Source organism: Accipiter gentilis, chromosome 3 (genome assembly GCF_929443795.1).
Source record: "Accipiter gentilis chromosome 3, bAccGen1.1, whole genome shotgun sequence".
Lineage (NCBI taxonomy): Eukaryota > Metazoa > Chordata > Aves > Accipitriformes > Accipitridae > Astur > Astur gentilis.
The window spans coordinates 31,214,076-31,235,329 of record NC_064882.1 but is presented as its reverse complement, the minus strand read 5'-3'; the positions used below and the strand labels follow the sequence as shown (position 1 = coordinate 31,235,329).

Below are 21,254 nucleotides of genomic sequence, written 5' to 3'. Positions count from 1 at the left end.
TGAGTACATGGCTAGTTCTGGTTGCTTGATACTACCCTGAGCTGCAAGAACTCAATTGCTTTATTCCCACTTGCACATTCTAAGAAAAATTGAGTATACATAAAAATTTAATAACAATGTTCTGCCTACCTGCCACAATGCTTCACAATAAAACAGCATCACAACACCTGCCTCTTTCAAGAATACTCGGTAAGACACCAAGATCAGTAAAACTTGGAAAAAAACTTTAAATATTGACCATAAATGTGTATATAAGAACAATTCAAGTATGACAACAGAACAATGATATAATTTATGATATCACATCAACAAAAATACAGTCCAAAGAACATATGAATGAATAATGATATTTTCATGTGCATTTAACTTCCAGATGCAGGAATTATGTTTGAAAATGCATGCACAGCTAGAAATCATGTTCCCTCTTTTTAGCCAGTAGCTATACTCTAGACTAAAAATGTTAGTATGATTTCCTTGGCTAGCGCAGACAGCACACAATGTTGAATCAACATGCCAAAACAAGACATCCTCTTCTATATCACGCAATCCCCTGATACTGCAACAGTACCCCTAAAAAAGATTTGGGGTTACAAGTGTGGAGAAAATTCCAGAATCGTAATGCTTTGTCTTTTACCATTTATCAATGAACTTTCTGTCATATCCTTTCTAGAGACAACGATTGATATGAGGAACTATGAGTAAAAGGGAAAATAACAAAAATTGTAAATGAAATAATGTAAAATACCAAAATAGTTATCAGATTTCCTAAAGATCCAAAACTAAAGGAGGAAAGTTATCAGGTAAATAAAATTGAGTCCCAATTAAAACTAACATGAGACCATATCACAGTAATAGGTCTTACATTGCCATAGCAATAAAAAGTTTAAAGATAAATATAATTTGAATGTGAAATTTTCTCAACTACAGTCAAAATTATGAAATAAATGTATGAGAGAGCTCTTTCTTAATTTGCAAAAAAGAAACAGATAGATGTTGCCCTTTCCTTTTCTAGTTCTGGCTTTTTTACCGCAAACTTGTGTCAAGGTTTGAACTTCTCAAAAACAAGTTTTTTATGTTGCTTCACTCCAAGTCAGTGAATTAAAATACAAAAGAATAGTCTAAATATAAAAAATGCTGTAATTTGGAAAAGCAGGGTTACATTGAATGAGCTTAATATGAAGAATTTTATATATCACATAAAGCACAAAAGAAATAAAGAGCCATAATAACAAGAGCCATAATATTGTTTATATTACAACTTAAATTAACTTTTCAGTTTATTATCAGGGACAGTCTTCCACAACATAGCATACAAAGGGGATGTAAGATTTTGCTCTAATATTTTGAATATGGTTTCTTTTCCTTCGGGCAATATAATCAGATTAGCTAATACAATATTGTTTCTACAACTGAATACTTCTGTAGTAATTTAATTCCTATTGCAGAACTTTTTTTTTTTTTTTTACTTGGTGAGTATTTCACACCTTAGTTATTTTATTGAAATGAGTTGAGACTTCTGTTTAAGGAGATCTCTTCATCCAACAGGAGAAATAATTTCACAAGTGTACCCTCTTTGTAAGTAATATAATGGCCTTTCTGAGATCACAGTTGTATTACAATGTATTATAAATATCTAGCTTTAAAAATGGATTTAATTTCACACTAGCCTAAAAATATGCCAAGTCAATACATTTAGCATAGTAACTGTATATTGTACTTGTCTAGAATAATTTTGCATTTTAAATTGCTCTGTAAGGATTCAATGCGCAAACCCTTTAGAGTCAGCAGATTTCATCTGGCATTGAAAGGATACTAAAACGGATCTCTGAATGAATACTTCTCAGAAGTACACAGTACTATTTTTTACTGCATAATTATAAAACCATTACAGATTTATATTATAAATCTTTCACTGACAATTTTTTTTAAACAACTGTATGTCAGTACATTGAATTTCTGCTTCCTTTTATAATTTACCCCTCCTCACAATATAAGAAACTACACAGCGGAATGAAATTCTGTTCCTTTTGAAATCAGTAACCATTGCAACTGACTTCAGACATGTCAGAACATGATTTGTTGTCTGTCTGAACTATATTAGCTAGCTCTTTTTATCTTGCTGTGTTATAGCTGTCATAGAATGTAACACACCTACTGTAGACAAAAGATGCGTGTAAAATATTATATAAATTTAAAAAATGCACTTTCTGCATTATTCTGATGCTATGCAATGTTTAATTTAATGACTTCCCTGAAATTAAAATGAGTATCATGCAACAAAAAAAATAATTCCAAAGTGCTTAGTTGTCTGACTTCTCCAATTCTTTAAGATTGCAATTTTAAGATGAAGGGGGGAACAGGAACTTACCTACTTGGTACTTTGGGTAATAAGTTGCCATTTGTCCACTACTGCATGATTGTCTCTTATGCCTTTTTCTTATATTTGTATCAGTGGTCTCCCATTGTGGACTTTTTCTTTTGTTTATTCTGATAAGAACTTCAGAACTACCAGCAGGATTATCATCATGGTTTACATCACTAATAAATTTTCTGCTGTGAAACTGGTCATCCAGCCTTTCAGTCACTTTAGAAGAATTAGATCCTTTAGATGTTTCCATTTCATTTTCTTGTTTCTTTAATGCATTTTGCTTAGTAGAATGGGACCTTAAAAGAGGATGTCTTTTTTCTTCCATATAGGCCTGAGTGCTTTTACTTTCAACAGCTTCGGGAGAATAAATGACATTATTTAACTTAAATGAATTGTGCTGCTCAATATGGTTGATTTTTCTCAGAAATATCCTACAATCTTTAAAGGTTTTGGCTTTCCAAGTATTTTGAAACAGTTTATCTTGGCTTTGTTCTTTTCTAACATTTTGTTGGCAACAAATTGTTCCATTTGTCTCTGCATGTGACTTAAGTATATTTGCTAAACCAGGATGTGGGTTAAAGTCAGAAGATCCCATCATCTGTTGAACAAATGCATCTCTGGCTTCATTTTCAGTTGGCAAGAGGCTACTCTGAGATTCTACCAAAGTCTGAGTGGGCTGGATTTCTACTGTATTTTTTTCCTGGAGCTTGGGCATTTCATCATTAGTTTCCCCACTTGTACTTTTAAACAACTGGCTTTGGCAAAAGAACTGCAAATTTTTCTTTTTTGATTTCCAGCCTCCAGGAGCCTGATTATAGAGCTTTTTCGTTTGTCCCCACCTATCACGCTGTAGCTTCTTAAATTCGTTTCTTTTTAATCTGGCTAATGTGAAATTACTTTTCATGCTTAAGACCGGAGACCTCACCATGTTATGTAATATTTGTAATTTCCCTGCTGGTTTTGAAGGAGAGGATAGTGCAAACTTTTTAAAGTGCTTTCTGAAAGGGCAAGTACTAAGATCAGCTTGTTTAGTTTCCATCTTTATCTCTCTAGTACTAACTACTTCTAAAGGATTGCGAGCATTTGCCTTTCTCACTAGAGAGAGAGACTGTGTTTCTGTAGTTTGCATAAACCAGGTGCAGAGTTCATTCATATTACACTTTTTCTGAAAAAGCATTTTTATAGGTGATGTTTCAAGTTCTACAAGGCAGGAGTCTAAAGGGTTTGACATTTCAGTATTACAGTCTTGTTCAACGGGATCCCTTTTTTCACATACACGTTTATCAAACTCATTTCCCCCCACTCGCAACCAGGTATTAGTTATCTGTTCAAATCTATTATTTAGTTCTTCCAACAAAGTGTCACTTGAAGTGGAAGTAGCCCACCACCTGAGAGAGGGATTCAATGAAAAAATGGAATCCGACGATACTTCATTAATGGGCCCGAGTTCGCCCTCCTTAAGATCCTTTTTTGCATTTCCTGAATTTCTCAGTTCTGAGGTATCTTTGGATGCTGTGCTCCGATTTGATTGCCTATGTTTTTCTTTTCTATCTTTAGCTTTTCTCAAATGGAGTTTGTAAGATTTATGTAGTAAGGCACTTCTACAAGTAAATGCACTAGAAGATGCTAATGAATGTAAAAAATGCAGTGAAGGTTTTCTGTCTCTAGCAGAATGCCTCAATGGAATTTCGCGTTTTCCTGACACTGTTGTAATAACATTGTTTGATCCATCCTCTCTAGAATCTTTCTGTGTGCTCTTTACTTGACCCATATTATTGCACAGTTGATTTTTTCTCTCCTGTGGTATGTTTTTTTCTAACACATTCTGCTGTTGTAAAGGAGGCAAACAGTTGCTAATACTCACTTTTCTTTCCTGAGGTGAAACTCGATTAACTGTCACTGATATGCCAGAGATTTTTACTTTTGCTGGCCTACCAGGTTTTCGAATGGTGGTTAACGGTTTCTTAATTGGCCGTATAATATTGCTGCAAGGATGCGGCGATGCTAAGTTACTCTTGATAGGTCTGACATAGTCATAACCAGAGACCTCGTTTTCAGTGGAAGAATTCTGTAAGGCTTTTACTATTTCAGTCAAAGCATTTTCAGTTTCTGCACTGTGCCTCGCTTTGCTGTGGTCATTAGCAAAAGTAGAATCAATGTGTTGTGTGGGCAGAATGCTGATTACATTTAGATTACCTTCAGAAACATGTCTCTTAGTTCTTCTTGACCGTCCGAAAACAACTGTCACAGTAATATTTTTCTTGCTGTTAACTTCTTCCATTACTGCTGCATCAGATTTGGTACTTTTACCGTCACTGCTAAGTTCAGGTCTAGGTTCTGTGCTTTCAGTCATGTCTATTTTTGGTTTTGGAGGCCGTCCAATAGGTCTCTTAACCTGCTTAACAACTTGAGGACCTATCTTCTTTGGTCTACCAGGTTTTCTTTTTAAAACTGATTCACTGGTACTGCTTGATTTCTCCACAACTTCATCATTTTGTTTCAAGTCATTTAAGTTAGTTTGATCAACTGGACAAGAGCTTGTAATTGCTTCCGCATAAACACAACCTGACTCCTCCGTGGTATCGTTTTCACTGTAATCACAATCCTTGATGCAGATTGCATGAGAAAGGTCTCCTGCGGCCTGTTTGTCTAACAAAGTGTTTGCGTGCCCCTGAAACAAACAAATATCTGTGCTTCCTTTGGAAGATGCAGCTGCAGATGTCAAAGTATATTTGACTCCTTCATTACTATTAACCTCTGAGACAAACATAAGCTTAATAGGACTAGAGTAATTTAAGGGAGATGAGATCTCTCCGGCTTCAAAAGTTGTATGCAAGTCCATGTTACTGGAAGTTGAACTGGATGAATCAAAGGTCAGAGATTTCAAAAGGCTGTCAGTAATTTCTTGATCTATAACCATCTCTTGTCTGTTTGTTGTCACACACAGAGTTTTGATTTTACTGCTGCTTGGCACGTGTGAATGTGGAAGGAAGCTTTGTCCTGTGTATCCCATTTCACTCAGAGTGAAAGGTAAGCCTCTTCTAGCAGCTGGGTTCATAGCCTGTTCATAAGCATTATCTTTTAATTTTTGGCTTATTTTGTAACTATCCAGCAATGAGTTGTTAGTCTTTCTGGCTAGGTTTATGGTATCTTCTAAACGTTCTACAACAACTTGCAGATTTGTGTCTCTCATAATTTTGCTTATGTTCATGTCACTGCATCTTTCAGCATGAACATCTTTATTTATTTTCATTTTTTCCAAAATTTCTAAAGGCTTTTTTGCATTGGATGACTTTCTAAACACAATATTGTTTGTTACATACACAGAGTACCATCCAGGAGGCACAATGTTACGTTTAGTTCTGCCCATGATTCCATTACTCTCATCCTTTAGAGGAATCTGGTCTGTCTCTCTTAAGGTTGCACAATCTCCTTGTGTTTTTGCGAGTTTTGCCTGGCTGGCTGCAATAGCACTGTTTTCCGAAAGAACTAGAAAGCCGGAGCTGGTCTGAAAATTAGGAAGAGGTAGTTTGAAAGACTCTGTTTGGTGTACTGGAAAGCACATTGGTTTAGTTTGGCAATTCATGCATGGATTACTTTCAAGATGTTGCAAAGCCTCATCTTCTATCACAGTAAAACTGTGTCTTTTATTTGGATATATTTTATCAATTTTTTTGGTAGATTTCTTTGCATTTCTCTCAGAAATTGACTTTTTTCTTACAAGAGTTTCATCAAGGCTTGCAAGCTCCCTCTTGATTTGCAAAGACTGTCGTCGAATGAGTGGTGAATCAGGAGAATTATACATTGCAAATAAAGTTTCCTGACGCTTGCGAAATCTTGTTTGGATAATTTTATTTTCCATTTGTTTATCATGTTGGCGAAGTAATTCCATAAAGCTGTAATCACTTGCCTTAGCACTATGCAAAAGAGAGGTTATGAAGTCTCCTAATTTGACATCATTTTCTGGTGCCCTGTCACTGCTAGCAAGTTTTACAAGATTTGTTGCTATATCTGTAGTGTCTATTGATTTTAACTTTTCATTAATACGGTCCATTAAATCTTGAAAAATGGCAGAATGTTCACCTTTCTCAGCCTTCTCAGAATTTATATAATAATTGTTGCTTTCTTGGTCTATTGACAGCAACGTTCCATCTGAATATTCGGTCTCTTTTCCTCTGCATGTTTTACCTTCATATTCAAATTCTCCTTTGCTTCCTTCAGCTGGCAAGAGGGACGGAGGCTGGCTGATGGATATTTCAAGCTTGTTATTGTCTAAAGTTGGAAAATCTATAACTGATCCTTCTGATGATTCAAATTCTTTACTCTGTACAGGTGATAGCGGAGGCGGTGATGGGCTGCGAGATCTATTCGAATTTTTAATGCTGTTCAAGAGATCAGAGTCCTTAGTTGAATATGTACATGCTGCTTTCACAGAATGCCTGTTACAATTTTGCAACTGTTCAGCACAATACTTATGAGAACTACATGCTTTGTTCACCATTGTCTTAATACATCCAATTGCTACAGCTTGGCATGACAAAGAATGGAAATCTTTAATACAAACAGACAGAGGTGGTAAACCAGTGTTTGGTCTTTGATTTTGTAAACAGCACCTTTTTGTCAGCATATGTCCATTGCAATTGCAAAATGAAATGTGAACATCCTCTTCAGTAAGGGAACTGGGAGTTTCAGAGTGGACCAAATGTGTTTGCTTACAACCGCAAACTATAGGAACATTTTCATCTTGTACTAAAAATTTTAACATAGCCAAAGTCTGTTGCCAGTGATATGAACAAAAAGACTCCAAAACTTTGTTTAATGTTGATTTTCCTTTTTCCAAATTAGCTGTTTCCTCTGAATTTGCATCAGCTGTTGAGCTTGAACTGAAAATGAAAACAAATCAAAACAAAATATAAATTACAGTAAAACACCATATCTAATGTTTGTTATAATGGTTAAACTCAAGCCTAGAAACCTGAAGTTTGCAAACCAGTTCTGTTCTATTTGCACTAATCAATCATCCTTGCAAGTGTCACTAGCAATGATGTGCATCTTATCTATAGCAGTGATAATCTTACCATAAGAAAAATAATCAGGAAGAAATTAAGGGACAAAAAGAATAGTTCGAAACATAGCTTCTCGTATCTAATATAATTACAATAATGTTAACTTTCTGATATTTCAAACTACCTTAGTCATTAATGAAGGAAAACCTCACCAGGAACCTGGGGAGCTTAGTATTACTGTCCTTTCACAAACTGAGGCACAGAGTGGATAAATGACTTGCCTAAGGCCACAATTCAAGGTTGTAGCAGAGGCGAGAATGGATCCATCTCTCCTGAATCCCACCCTAAGATATTTATATACCAAATTGTATTGAATGCTCTTGAGGATACTCTTAAAGATCCTTCTAAAGACATTTTTATTTGCATACTTTTTTTAAAAGAACACTAAATAGGCTAACAGAAAATGGAAAAAATATCCACTTGCTACTGTTACTGTTCTTTGCGGATAAATTTCCCTTCTAGTTTTTCAATAAATTGCAGCGGTGCATCACAGGCTCTTCATTGCAATACATTACACACGCACACACACACACACGGTTTTCTTCATTAAACAAAAACAGAGATAATCATCACTGGAATAAATAACTTCTGTGATAAAGGTTAATATCCTTTAAATCTCAAATACAGGGTAGGCCTATATCTAAAGACAACTTTTGAGCAGTTGTTGTCAAAGGTATTAACTCAAAATAAAATAACTTATAAAATACTACCTTAACTATTTAATTAATTTCTTATAAATTATTAAAACTAATGTCACTACTTACCTAATCATTTATATTGAAAAGCTGAAAATTTTCCATGGTAGAAATTAATACAGATATTTCTTCAATTAAATACAAATCCTTGTGCTGGATAGCAACTATCAACAGATAGTTAATATCTAATTCAAGTGTTTTACTGAAACCAATTGCACGAGCAGAAAATATTAGAAGAATTCTGTTTTAGAAAAGTATGTATTGTTTAAACATATCACCAAACTCTGAACATGACACTAACTTTTTGCCCTACTATTATCTCCTGTAATTTTTTGCATTTAAGCCTGTACTTTGGAAAAATATTATTTTGATTGGGTTTACAACTGTATCGATTGAAGAACAAACATATTTAAAATTTAATGTGCTGTGTTTATATAAAGTTACCAATTCATTAATTAGCTCATATCCAATGTTATCAGCATCAGTAATAACTTTTAGCTTCAGGTTTCTTACTCGAAGTTATACATACTTCATATTATCCTACATGGATTTTAAAGTTTAGAGCTTAAAACCAGCCAACTATGCTTAATAATTCCTCACAATTTTTCCTTCTCCTGTAATATTTAGTATGAAACGGTATATATTCAAAATCAAGCAGCTAGATGGTACTGACTCATAAAAGCATAAGATAATTGTGAAGGTACTAGCTGAAATTGCTTTTATGTTTAAATTGAAATAACTGAATTCTTGAAAAGAAAAACAAACCTCTTTGCACTTGCAATCTAAAGTAAAAACAGCATTATTCAAGGGCACGTCATTGTCAGGATTTAACTGTTTTTGAAACACCACTTCACTGAGAAGAGTCTGAGTGTTACTCAGTCCAAACAACTCAGGAGTCACGAGGTGTTGAAATGTATCACTATGCTTGTGAAAACAAAGCTTATTCTAGCAATACAGTTACGGATAAAAACTAATTGCCCTCCCACCACGACTTTAATTAAATAATGTTCTCAAAGGCCAGATAGAAAAAAAATGAACATGGCACTCAGTCTTCAATATTTTGCTTGTAAATCACAGTAAGTGTGTTAAGTAGAATTTGCTAAAAAGATGGCTATAGTACAGTCTTTTTAGACCAAATCTCTAGACAGGTATCTTTCTGTCTGTCTAGACTTGCAAGGTATGTCTAATGGAGTTTCACTGGAGAGTTTTAATTGTAGAGGATCTCTATCCATAACTGCTATTTAAAATATGCTCACTGTTGGAAGAAACTTCCAGAGCCCTAAAGCCTTCTCAAAGTCAGTAACCAAAATTTCCAAAGGCCCCAAAACTGCTTTGAATTTGCTATGTGGAGATCAACCTGTTGTATAAAGTAATAATATCCTGGTTATCACAGACATACTGGATATCCTTCTAATATGATTTCTTTCCTGGTTATCTGCCCTTGTGTAACATCTATAATCTGCTTTCCTTTAGGCATGTGTTAGTTTCTAAAGCTAACAGACAACTTAACTTCGTCTAGCCTACTGTAATAGTACCACATTCCAAATGATCTTCCAAGTTTGTGAAAACACATCAACCCTTTACTTGGTCACCATTTGGGAACAGAGCTTATTACGCAAACAAAAATGAAAGCAACACATTTTCTTTAAAGGGTCTCTCTGTAGAGCTGTAAATATATTTAAACAAACTATTTTTTAATAGCCTTTCAATACAATTATGGAATTATATTTCAGTTTCCTGTAATTCCTTCCTATGGCCCTTTAAATTTGTGTTGTCACACAGTAGTTTAGACTATCCTCAAGATAAAAGGCTTACACAATAATTTCATAGAAGGAAGAGCCATCACTTTCATAATTGCATACTCCCTTCATAGAACAGTCTTACACTTCCTACAAAAAAAGAGGGCGAGAGGGGTTAGGAAATAGAGGGGTTGAAAGGCAAGAGGATCAGTACGCACTGCTCCCCCACTACCTTTTGTGCACAATATCTCTGAAGACAAAAGTTAAGCATGGAATGACATTATTTCCCTGCTGGAGGACAGGGGCAGTTAATACCATGGAGCGGGGATTGACTGGAGTCCAAAACTGGCACAAAGGCAGAGACATGATAAGGTTAAATACTAGCCTTTCAGCTTATTATTTTATGTATAAAAAAAGTAAACCTTTGCCTCCTCCACAAATCCAAAAAACTATGAGGAAAGAGCTCTATCAGAGGACTCCTAAAAGAAGTCCTTCCCTAGCGTTCTATCCTCCGTTGTCTCAGCCACAGACAAGATAAATCAATCTAGCAACTTCTTTGCAGACCGGGAACAGGAACAAAACTGGGAACAGAACATACTTTCAAGTACTCATATGAACAGCAGAGAACGATTATAGAAGTTTTGTCTTCTAGAAATGTTTGGGTTTTCACTTTACATAGTAAATAAATCCCTCAAAAAGCACTATATATTATCTGTAATATATAATAGATAATTTTTAGCTGCAAACTAAAGGATGTAATTGTTATAAAATTAGTTTTCTGGATTTCTTCTCATTTATGAATAATGCATCAATTCTGAGAAATCATCCTTTCTTAAAGCTATTATTTCTGATATATAAAATTATCATAGTAAATTAGTAATTATGTGCTTAGTTTGTACAGTTCTTGATCTTATGTCACTGCTAATAAACTTGTGCCTCAGGAGTAAGTCAAATGAGTCAGTGTACAGGCTTTCGTTTCTTTCTTTTTTTTTTTTACTGAATGAGCAAATCAATCACACATCAGTGTTGTAAATTTATGTGCAAAAGCATTGAAGTGCTTTACTACAAATTACAACGTAGAAACACGTTAACTAAACAATTAAATTCATACAATCAGATTTAGGAATATAACAACACAAAGAAGAAACAGAATTACAGTACATTTACAACACAAGACAAATACATGGAATTCATTAGAAAATATTGTAATAAATAATTCATGAATTATAGTGCAATTGATTTATGCATAAATATAACTAATTGCCTAAAAATCAGTTGTTAACAAAAATCTGTCAAAAATCAAGGCAGCCACAGAGTTTTACTAAATTACTGCGACAATGGAAATACTGCAATTAAAAAACAAATACAAGTATTTGTACTGTAAACAACTAAAAAAATCAGTCTCACTAAAGTTAATATACAATTTAATATAAAATTGTCATTAGCTACCAGAAATGGTTTAAACAGCTTTACTGAGCAGTAGTTCTAAAAACAGAGGCACTGTTTTTTAATATAAAATACTTGAGAAACATTCAAATAAGTAGAAAGCATGTAGGGCTTGCTTTCGCCTTCATTTAAAATTCTGCTGAAACAGGAATTTTCAGAAATTGTCAATTACTAAGTAGTGACTGGTAACTGAATTTATAAAACAGTTCAAAATGTGTAATTTAAATGACATTTAATGGAATACATAGGGATTGGGGAAGGAGAATTTACACATTTCCCTGCCTTTCCTTAGTTGTGTAATCAAAGGTTAGCCTAATAATTAGAAACAAATAATTCTGTTCCTTTAAACACTTACAGGTTGAGTATCATCTATAAACTATCAAAAAATATTTTAATATACTATTTCTGACCAAAAAATAAATACAAGTACTAAAATGTTGAAAATTAATTATAATATTACATACAAAACTACTGAGTACTGTTAAGTCAATAGTAAAATGATCCCTGATTTTATGAATCCTGTTAATTTTTTGGTCAGGTCATCTTTTAAATGATATAAAAAGAGTACTGTAACTTGCCTTCAATATAAACTTCTGACTCAAATTTATAACATTGTCTGAGAAGTAGAAAACATCAGTATGGTACAAATATTAGGCAATGTATTGAAGTCCCAAATTTTTGCAAGTAAAACTGTATAAAGACAGATCTTGAAACATTTACGGTTTTTTTAACTTTGTTTTTCTGTGGGGATATATTCACAAATTAATCCTTCCGTCCCTCACAAAATATGGCTTAATTCTTTTAAAATAAGAGATGACCCTGACGTCTGCTGTTTTGTGACCTCCTTGTTATCAGGTACAGTTCTGCTTAAGAAAAGGATTCATTCTGTAATATGCAAGTAAACCTTAATCACTGAAGAAGATTCAGTATAGATCTGAGAGACCAAAGAACTGAGACACTGGTTGTGCAGTTTCAAAGCATTATTCTGTTTTAAAATGGAAGTTGTTTTTTTTCAGTAGCGTTAAATAAATATGGGCTAGATTTTGCCATCGACATTGCAGTATGCTCTCCACTGAATTTAATGGCAAGTTTATAAATCAGATTACCTGATGTGGCCCATATGTATCTAATGTCCCATTTCATTTATATAATTAACCTATACACATGCAAATTTAAGTGGGGAAAAAAATGTATGCATGTGCACCAAATGTATAAAAGTTGGAGAAAAGTCTTTTTCTATGCCAAATTAGATGCATACAGAAAAAATTACATTTTGAGAGGAAAAGGGCATTGATGTTCAATATTGAATGTATGAAGCAAGCCCCCATTCTTCATATGTAGACATATACTTTGTGATATTACACAAAAAAATTAAGTATGATATCAAGTCCAATGTGAATACTTTGAAATTCATGTAAAAACTGCAATATGAAGGTAATTGGTCTCCCTTAAATTCTATTAAAAGTTACGTATTTAAAGTGAACTGCCTAACTTCTAAATACCAAATTTATAAAGAATTTATATTACTGAAAGTTCAAAACAGCTTCACTGTTTAATATTTGTATTTCTATCAAGACCCTGAACTGCAAATTTGGTTATTAGCAAAATGATAATGTAACTTGGTATTCATTTTGATAAACTGAAAATGTTTTGAAATGTCACAGCAGCAAATACATTACAGTTACAGTGAGGTTTTTCAATAGGAGTGTGACACAATCCTTAAATAAATTTTAAGTAGTCATAACATCAACTAACCAGCACATTTAAACAAAAAAACCCAAACAAACCCAAACCATTCTCAAGCTCATTCTGTGCACATTATGAACATGCTCTATGTTGCATTCCAACTTTCTTTTTAAACCTTACAAGTTACCTTATTTGTCAAACTAAAAAGGAAAATTATGTTAAAGTTTAAATTATTTTATGCTCTTAGTATTCCATCTTATTTCATATTTAATAATTCTATAACTACAGTAATTTCTCAGGTTTCATAAGTGTACACTTTGTAAACACCAATTTCTTTCTAAACCAACAACAAAATTTTCTTAAAATGATAAAAAATGCAGTTTATGCCTGCTAAACACACATTTTTATTAATGAAATGTTTTTCTTACTTGTATTGGATACTTAAGTAACGATGAACTTTTTTTCTTTCACAGAATGTACTATATCCTACTAATACTTCACAAATCCACTTCCTTGTAAGGAATTAGCTTTTTAAAAAAAATCCCTTGCTTTGTATAATCTGAGTTACTTACAATTTATTGCAAGTATTCTGTGAAGTATAAAAGTCTGCTAACCCTTGGTTGTGTATTTCCATAATAAGATGGATTATTGAATGGATAGAGTGGTTCTTCACCAATTAAAAATTATGCTTCACATGACAAATACTTGTTTTCCAAAACATCTTTATGCTATTGACTACTAAATAAAACCTGAATCTTTTCACCTATTTATACAAGGATTATATTAAATACACACTATCAGAATTAAGTGAGCAACTCTATAATTCTGTCCACAGTGAAAACCCTGAATAAAACTATTTTTCAAAAGGCATGTATGTGGTTTTTGAACTGTATAATTTCACGTTTTCTGTCAGAGTGAGCATATGTATTTCTCACACTGTGTGTGTATACAGACATACATACACACACACAAAACAATTTGCTAACTATTATTCTACACAGGCTTGCTACTATTTTTGCAGCTGCCAGTCCCTGAATCTGTCATATTAAATAAGCCAGTATCTGGTAATCGGAGTTTCTTCTTCGGCGGAGTCTTCAATGTTCCAGATCTCTCTTTTACTTTATATTCTAAAGTGCTGTGAGGTACCCCATAAATTCCTTGTGCTTTGGAAACACTCATTTTCCCACTCATTACCATTGCAATTGCTTCTTCCATTATTTCATGATCATACTGCCGATAGCGGCCACGTTTTTTTCTTGGTTGCTTATTATCTTTACGATCCAAACTATCTTCTGTATTTTCTGAGGTTCCATCTACTGTCCCATTCTTAGCATTAAGACACAAAGGAGAGAGGTCCCCATGCAGAAAGTAGGAGTCAACACTTGAGTGAGTTACAGGTCCAGAACATTCAATTTTGTTCTGTTTAGGGAGTATATTTTTCAATTTTTGAAGCGCTGATCCTTCTAAGACTGAGGAGGTTTTAGAAACGTGGTACATAACATCCAGAAGACCAGCAGTATCAGACTGTGGTTTGGATACAGAACTTATTCTTAGCTGAGGAATTTTTAATTGTACAGTAGGACTTGAAGTTTCATATTGTAGATTTTCACTTTTTTCTTTAAATTGAGTGACCATTCTCTGTAGAGTTAACTGGTGGAGGTAACTGGAAGCTGTTGGGAATTTTAATTCTGAGGTTTCAAGTAGACTGAGTTTACTTTTTTCTGTGCGCTCTGCTTGAGCTCTTGCCCACAAGGCTACTTTTTGTAGGACTGCACAAGTTTCTTTACTGTCTTTAAATGAATAACTATCATTGAAATCTCGAGTTTTGTTTTTAAAAGGTGCAGGCTTTCCTGCTGGTAAGGCTTCTAAGTGGAGAAGTAAAGTTTTTTGAGGTATGCCATAAAGTATGCCTGCTTTATTTATGTCCAGTGCTCCAGACTGAATGTCTTTCAAAGCTTTTGAGAGCAAACCATCTGCAAACTCAGCACTTCTTTCCACATAGTCCTCTCTGTGTCTGTGTAGTCTCCTGGATGGATGGAATGAAACGATGGTAAACTGATGTATGAGAGACTCTCACACAGCTATGGAAGGGAAGGGTCCACTCCTTTATTATACTCCTTGCTTCGGTAACATCACTGCTTCTGATACTTTTAAGCCTTTGAGATGTGGTAGTTAAATGATTATCCTAGCAAAATGTTACAGTTCTGGTAGGACAGTGCGTCAAAAATCATACGGTGGCTTCTACAGCAGCCCTTCCAAGAACTTTATATCCTAGCTCAGTATTTGATAATATTCTCATGTGCTTGCTATATTCCCTTGTTCACATGCTTGCAGAGCAACACTGTTATAAATTTAATTATACAATTAACGTTCCATTAAATACCCAAATCCTGAAGGAGTTTTTGTTAGTAGAAACGTGACGTTACCGCTAAACAAGTAATAAAAGAGTCAACCCCCTCATAGAAAATTTGCAGCAATAAGTACGTAACTACACACAAACATCCCAGACTTACACAAAACTAGGCTTTCTACAACAATGAGATAAAGTGCTGTAGTTAACAATCAAGTCCATTTTGGCAAATTAAAACACAGTTTTAAAAACGTCTAGCCACTATTTACAACTCTCTAATTACAAAGTCATACTCATTTTAAAACTTTTTCGTATCAGCAAATTAATAAAATGCAATTTTACATCATTCAACAAATACTGCTATCGTAGTCCTATTTGTAATAAGTTATTTGATAAGACGTACAGGTGACAAAAAGGGTCCTGCTATGGCTAGTGGATGGGACGATGCCAAGATCATAAAAAAATCCAACAAAACAATGCATTTCACTAGTTCTATGGTAGCTTTCAGCAGATCCAATAACATTTTTCTTGCTGAATAAAGAAATTTAACCATTTGCCACCACACACCATAGTCAGAACCATGATGTAAGTATAAGTATGATGATTAAGAGCTCTCTCGCGCGCTTGCTCTCTCTCTCTCTTATTAAGGAATGTTATAGATAATAAGCATTTAACTTGTTCATGTTAGTTGAAGAATATTTTAAATCTAAATATTAACGTGGTCATTTTTTGTCCAAAATTGAAGTTTCCTAAATAAACTCCGAAAGAATATATTTACATTTTCTTCTACTATCCTATTACTTTTAATGTGTTATGTAATCAATTTTCAGTTCATTTTTAGTAACATGAACTAAAGTTTGGTGATTGTTCTGATAACTTTTCTTTAAACAGAAAAAAAAGGAAAAAGACAAATGAAACATATGATATATACGTAGACACACACTTATGAGTGACAAAAATTCTTCTGAAAGCAAAATAGGAACCACATGTGTGTGTCAGTATATACAAATATGTTATGAACATAAAACCTGGCTTCAGAGAAAAGAAACCTGGATTGTCTTTTTTACATAAGCCAAAGAGAGTCCTAAACGTTGCTTACCCAGACACTGAGTTTTCAGAACACAATGGATCATATTTTGGTTCTTCTAACCTTGCGCTTTTCTTTGTAGAGAGATCTAGCACTCCATCCCCTGCAAAGAACGAGTAGTGATGACAGCAGTTGTTTAAGGACGATCTCAAAAATTTTGTTAGCAAATGTTTGTACCTATAGCACAATTTTTAAGCAGTTACTTTATCATGTAAAATTTCTGACATCTTATTCCTTTAACAGTGTCAGCCATCAGCAAATGGTTTTATATATTTGATTTGTAACAAAACTTTTTAAAATTAAGGAAAAAAACATTCAGAAATAATAAAATTTAAAAGAAGAGACTGTCTGGAACAGAAACATGTGGCTGCTCTCCTAAAAATCACATATGCATATATTTTGTACTGTTTACTTTCAAGGCAACCAAAGCAACACACTTGATGTTATTATTCATATACTCATATTTACATACTGTAAACAAACAAGCCTGATACTGAAGTTAAAATTGACATAACTATATCACAGGTTTACAGGATAATTCAGGCTACTAGTGATCTCAGGAGGTCTCTAGACCAACCTCCTCATCAGAGCAGGGTCAGCTTTGAGACCAGACTGGGTTAATGGATGAGACCCCAGTAACTGGGAAGAGAGCTTGAGCCCATTATAGAGTTTTAAGCAGACGAGACCTATGTCATTAACGGTTCTAATAGTTTGTTTATACATATTCCCCCTGCTGCGCCCCCACATGTATGTAATAATGAAACCAGAGAAATTGAAAGACCTAAACTGGGGTGGGAGTCCACTCTGTTAAGTCACTGGCAAATGTTAAATTTAAGATTTATAGTTGGCTGTTGAAGTTTATAAAGTATTGAAATAGAAAAATGCATTTTTTAAAAATCAATATTTAAAAACAGTAAAAATTAAAGAAACTGATTAGCACCTGAAATAGTCCTTTTAGTTTTCTGTTGTTGTTTTTGTTTTTTTTTTAAATTACATTTAAATTATATATAAGTCCCCTAAATATATTTAATTTTATATTTTTCTTCCTTGGATCACTGTTTCAAACTTGGGCTGTTTTGTGTGCCTCAGCTCTGTGAATCCAATTTGGAGTTTCAACATGTAGCTCAACATTCAACTCTACAAGCAACCTTATACTAGCCCTTTTTACATTAGTGTCATTTTCATGTTACTGCATATTATTTCTAAAACATCAATTAACTGTATATATTTTCCCACAGCCTCAAATGCAGACATGATGCATTGGCTGAATAGTCCAAATGCCAACATTTGGAATAAGAAGTCAAAAAAATTGTTAGGGTAACTCTCCTTTATACTGATACTGCACAGAAATACAGTTTTATGTAATAATAAATGCAGCTATTTGTTTTGGACTGGTTTTAACAAATTTTTAGTGTTTTTCCTCAACTACTTTGTATTATTTGAAGAAGAGCAGAGACAAAAAAGTAGCATCGTAAGTGAGCATAAGGGAAAAATATTTATAAACTTGCCACTTGTCAAAGATGCTCCTTTTCTCCTGATTATGTTCCTTTCAAAGTCTTCCTTAACTCTGAAGAAAGTTAAAGGAAGGACTAGTTAATGTTAATCATCCCTTCTGATGCAGTGATATTCCAGAAGGAACAGCCAATTAAAAACACTACAGAAATATTCTACAGGGACTATTTGGCCTACCCAGCTGTAAAACATCCCAAATCCCTAAGCTCACAATGTGCCCGAGTCCTGCGTAACAGACAGATTTTATCTGTTGTGTTCTGTCAGTCATACATCTCCCTTTCTTAAGTGTTTGTGTGTTTCCTTTCACAACAGTTTCTCCATCTTCAGTTGATATTCACAGGCACTATGATAAAAAGGTTTGGAAGAGATCACTGGACATGCTCACTTGAAAAAAAACTTCAAAGTTCACAACTCATCAAGTTATGAAGGACTAATTGTCTATCTCTATTCAATCTACAAAAAAAATAGAAGCTAACTAGATTTTTAGGAAAAAACCCCAAGCCTAACAACCAAAACCCAAAGCCTCTTGCAAGATTCCATAATGAAATCTAACCAAAGCAATTTTCATTTCCAATCTTTCAGAACTGGCTTTGACAATACAAGGCCACCAATAAGTTGAAAAATGACTAAAAAGAACACAGTACTGAAAAATGCAGGCCCCTGAAACAAAAAATTAGATACATTTTGGTCCTCCAAAAGGTAACAAGAACTGAGGAGTCATTTCGGGTTCAAGACAGCTGGTTTATCCAACACAGCAAACAAATTCATTAAGTATATGATACCTCCCTGAAGACAATGCTTTATGGGAAGATGATCCTCAGTAAAAAGAGTGAAAGAGAACCATGCAAGAAATTTGATATATGTACAAGATACCAGATAAAATCACCACACACCAGGCTTTTATTCAGTGATTTTGCTCCAATTAAAAAGCAAACAAACAAAAAAACCCCACACCACCACAAAACCCCCAAAACTGATGCAGAAAGGGCTGACAGGTCAAAAAGATTCATTAAAAATACACAGTAGCTCCTGGTTTTGGTAGCTCTTCCTGCTTTGTAGCAGTATCAATTATTATAATGAAGGAGCACCTAAAATTGGTAGGAAAGTGAGAGCATTTGCTATAAAGCTTCAAGACATAATGAAATGCTCCCTAATAAAATGCATGTACGTACATATACACAGTAGAGACATTCACCTTGGTTCATTAGGTACAGGACCAAAAAGTTTGCAAAAAAGCATCCTACAGGTGGATAATGAACCTTGAAAACCTGTTACTTGCAAGGTAGGAATAGGGTTTTTTTTAAACTGAACCAGAACTTTCTATTTTCTATCAAATCACTCAAAAGGGGTATTTAGGCAAGAATTCTACACAGGAACTGAACAACATCAGGAACAGAAAACCCATTCTATAAGGTGGTTTTAATTAAAGACATGGAATTACTCCCATTCTTCAGCTGAAGCCATGACTATTAAGACAACAGTCTTCATAAACAATACTATGTAACACCGGATAATATAGAAAAAAAAATTATTAGAAGTTTTTCAGGTCTGCTGCTCATGGTCTTCTAAGGAGGTTATTTCTCTGCAAATTAAATAATTTTGATCTTCAAAGAAATGGCTCAACCTCTGGCCTTTGCTTCTCAGCACCAGATCATCAGGTGCAGCAATATCAAGATATAACTAAGTGTAATCAAAGGTCATCTTCAAAATAATCAGGACCACAATCACTTGAAACTCCTCCAGACTAGTGATGTTAGAGAAACAGAGGGGAAAGAGCAAGTAACAGAAACTGTATGAGTCAGCCTTGAGTTCCTACAATTGATATTTCTGTACTGATTCTAGCAAACTTCTCTGTTTTTTATTCAGTTTCAGAAACCCTCTCACCAGCTTTTATGAACTACCTTTTTAGGTCAGACAACCTTCTCTACCCAGTCTCCAGTCGTGGGAAAAACTCCACTCCTACCACAGGAGAGTACATCAGCCTGGCCACTACCTGCAGCTCATTCCTTTCCTGCTTTCCCAGTAGCTGCTAGCATTGGATTAGGGATCTCAGAGGTTCATCCCTGCCTACTCTAGCTTTAATTTCTGGCTTTGATTCTGTTAGCTGGGAAGTTGCCCAAGGCCTTTTTTGAACACAGTGATGCTGTCCATCCCCACAACCTCCTATCACAGCACTTCCTGATGTTCACAAACTGCTGCGCAAAAGCTGCTGTTATCTGTTTTTCTCTTCTAAGAAGTTTCAGCAAGCCCTGCCTAGTTCTAATATTGTGAGATTTAGTAAGTAAAAACTCTCCCTTTACCTTATCCATCATACTGTGGTAAACCTTGATAAGGTTTTTCATGGCAATAAAATGAAACTGTCTTGTCTTCAACACCTTTCCCTATGATGCCTTGCCTTTTGCTGGCTCTTTTCTGTGCTGCTGCCCATGGAAAAATATTTTCAGAGAACTGTCAGTAAGAATGCAAAAGCCTTTTAGCTACTTAACTACTGCTTTGACTAGCCCCTTTTTGCTGACCTAATGTGCTGTTTTGTAAAATGAAAAACTGCCAGATGAAAAGTATATGGCTATATTTTGGGTGTCCATGGCAAGGGCTTGGCAGCACCTGTGAGGGGAGGCAAGGGGCTGTCCTGTGCTGGACACAGTTCAAGCCAGTTCCAACAGACCCACTGCAGGGCACAGCTGAGCCCAGCAGCCTTTTGGGCAGAGCCTCTGGGAAAACATACTTCAGAAAGGGCAAAAAGTGCCAGATAGAGAGAGAGAAAAAGGGAACAAAAAGAATGAGAAAACAGCAGAGGGAAACCCAATGGCAGAGGAAAATGGCAGAAAGAAACCATTAGGTACAGAGTGGTGACACCCCATACCCATTTCCCTTACACCACAGGGGTGGTGGTAGTCACAAGGGAAGGTGAAGCTGAGCCTAGGAAAGGGGGGAGGAAAGGTGGTATTGTAATGTGTCTTTTTGTTTCCACCACCCGAATTAATAATTAAATATTTATTTTAAAAGGCAATAATTTAAGTTAATTTTCCCCAAGCAGAGTCTGTTTTGCCCATGATGGCAAGCAGTAAGCAATGACCACATCCTTATCTCAACTCGTGAGCTGTCCTTCCTGTTCTTCCCATTTTCTCCCCTGTACCACAGAGGCGCACAAGCAAACAAGCATCTGACAAGGTGCTTGGCTGTTAGCCACCACGGCAGACAAGGAAGACATAAACACCTACTCCCCTCAAAAATGTATCTTTTTAGGAGGACCTTTTAATGCAGAAGTATTAAACAAACTGTTTCCTGAATAGGTTTACAGCTCA

At 34.8% G+C, this 21,254-nt stretch overlaps 1 protein-coding gene across 5 annotated transcripts in view; it reads right to left on the bottom strand.

Moving 5' to 3' along the window:
• The window catches only part of LCORL (ligand dependent nuclear receptor corepressor like), an 88,348-nt gene that overhangs the window by 15,311 nt on the left and 51,783 nt on the right, over positions 1-21,254 (bottom strand). The window contains exons 6-7 of one of the 5 annotated variants that reach the window (XM_049835086.1): positions 16,450-16,540; positions 2,369-7,251 (exon numbers count right to left, since the gene is read on the bottom strand). In XM_049835086.1, coding sequence (XP_049691043.1) covers positions 2,369-7,251; positions 16,450-16,540 — 4,974 coding nt within the window. Of the gene's footprint in view, positions 1-1,009; positions 7,252-10,959; positions 15,027-16,449; positions 16,541-21,254 lie in introns of those variants that run through there. The other 4 variants (XM_049835078.1, XM_049835097.1, XM_049835107.1 and 1 more) reach the window with 4 other exon arrangements.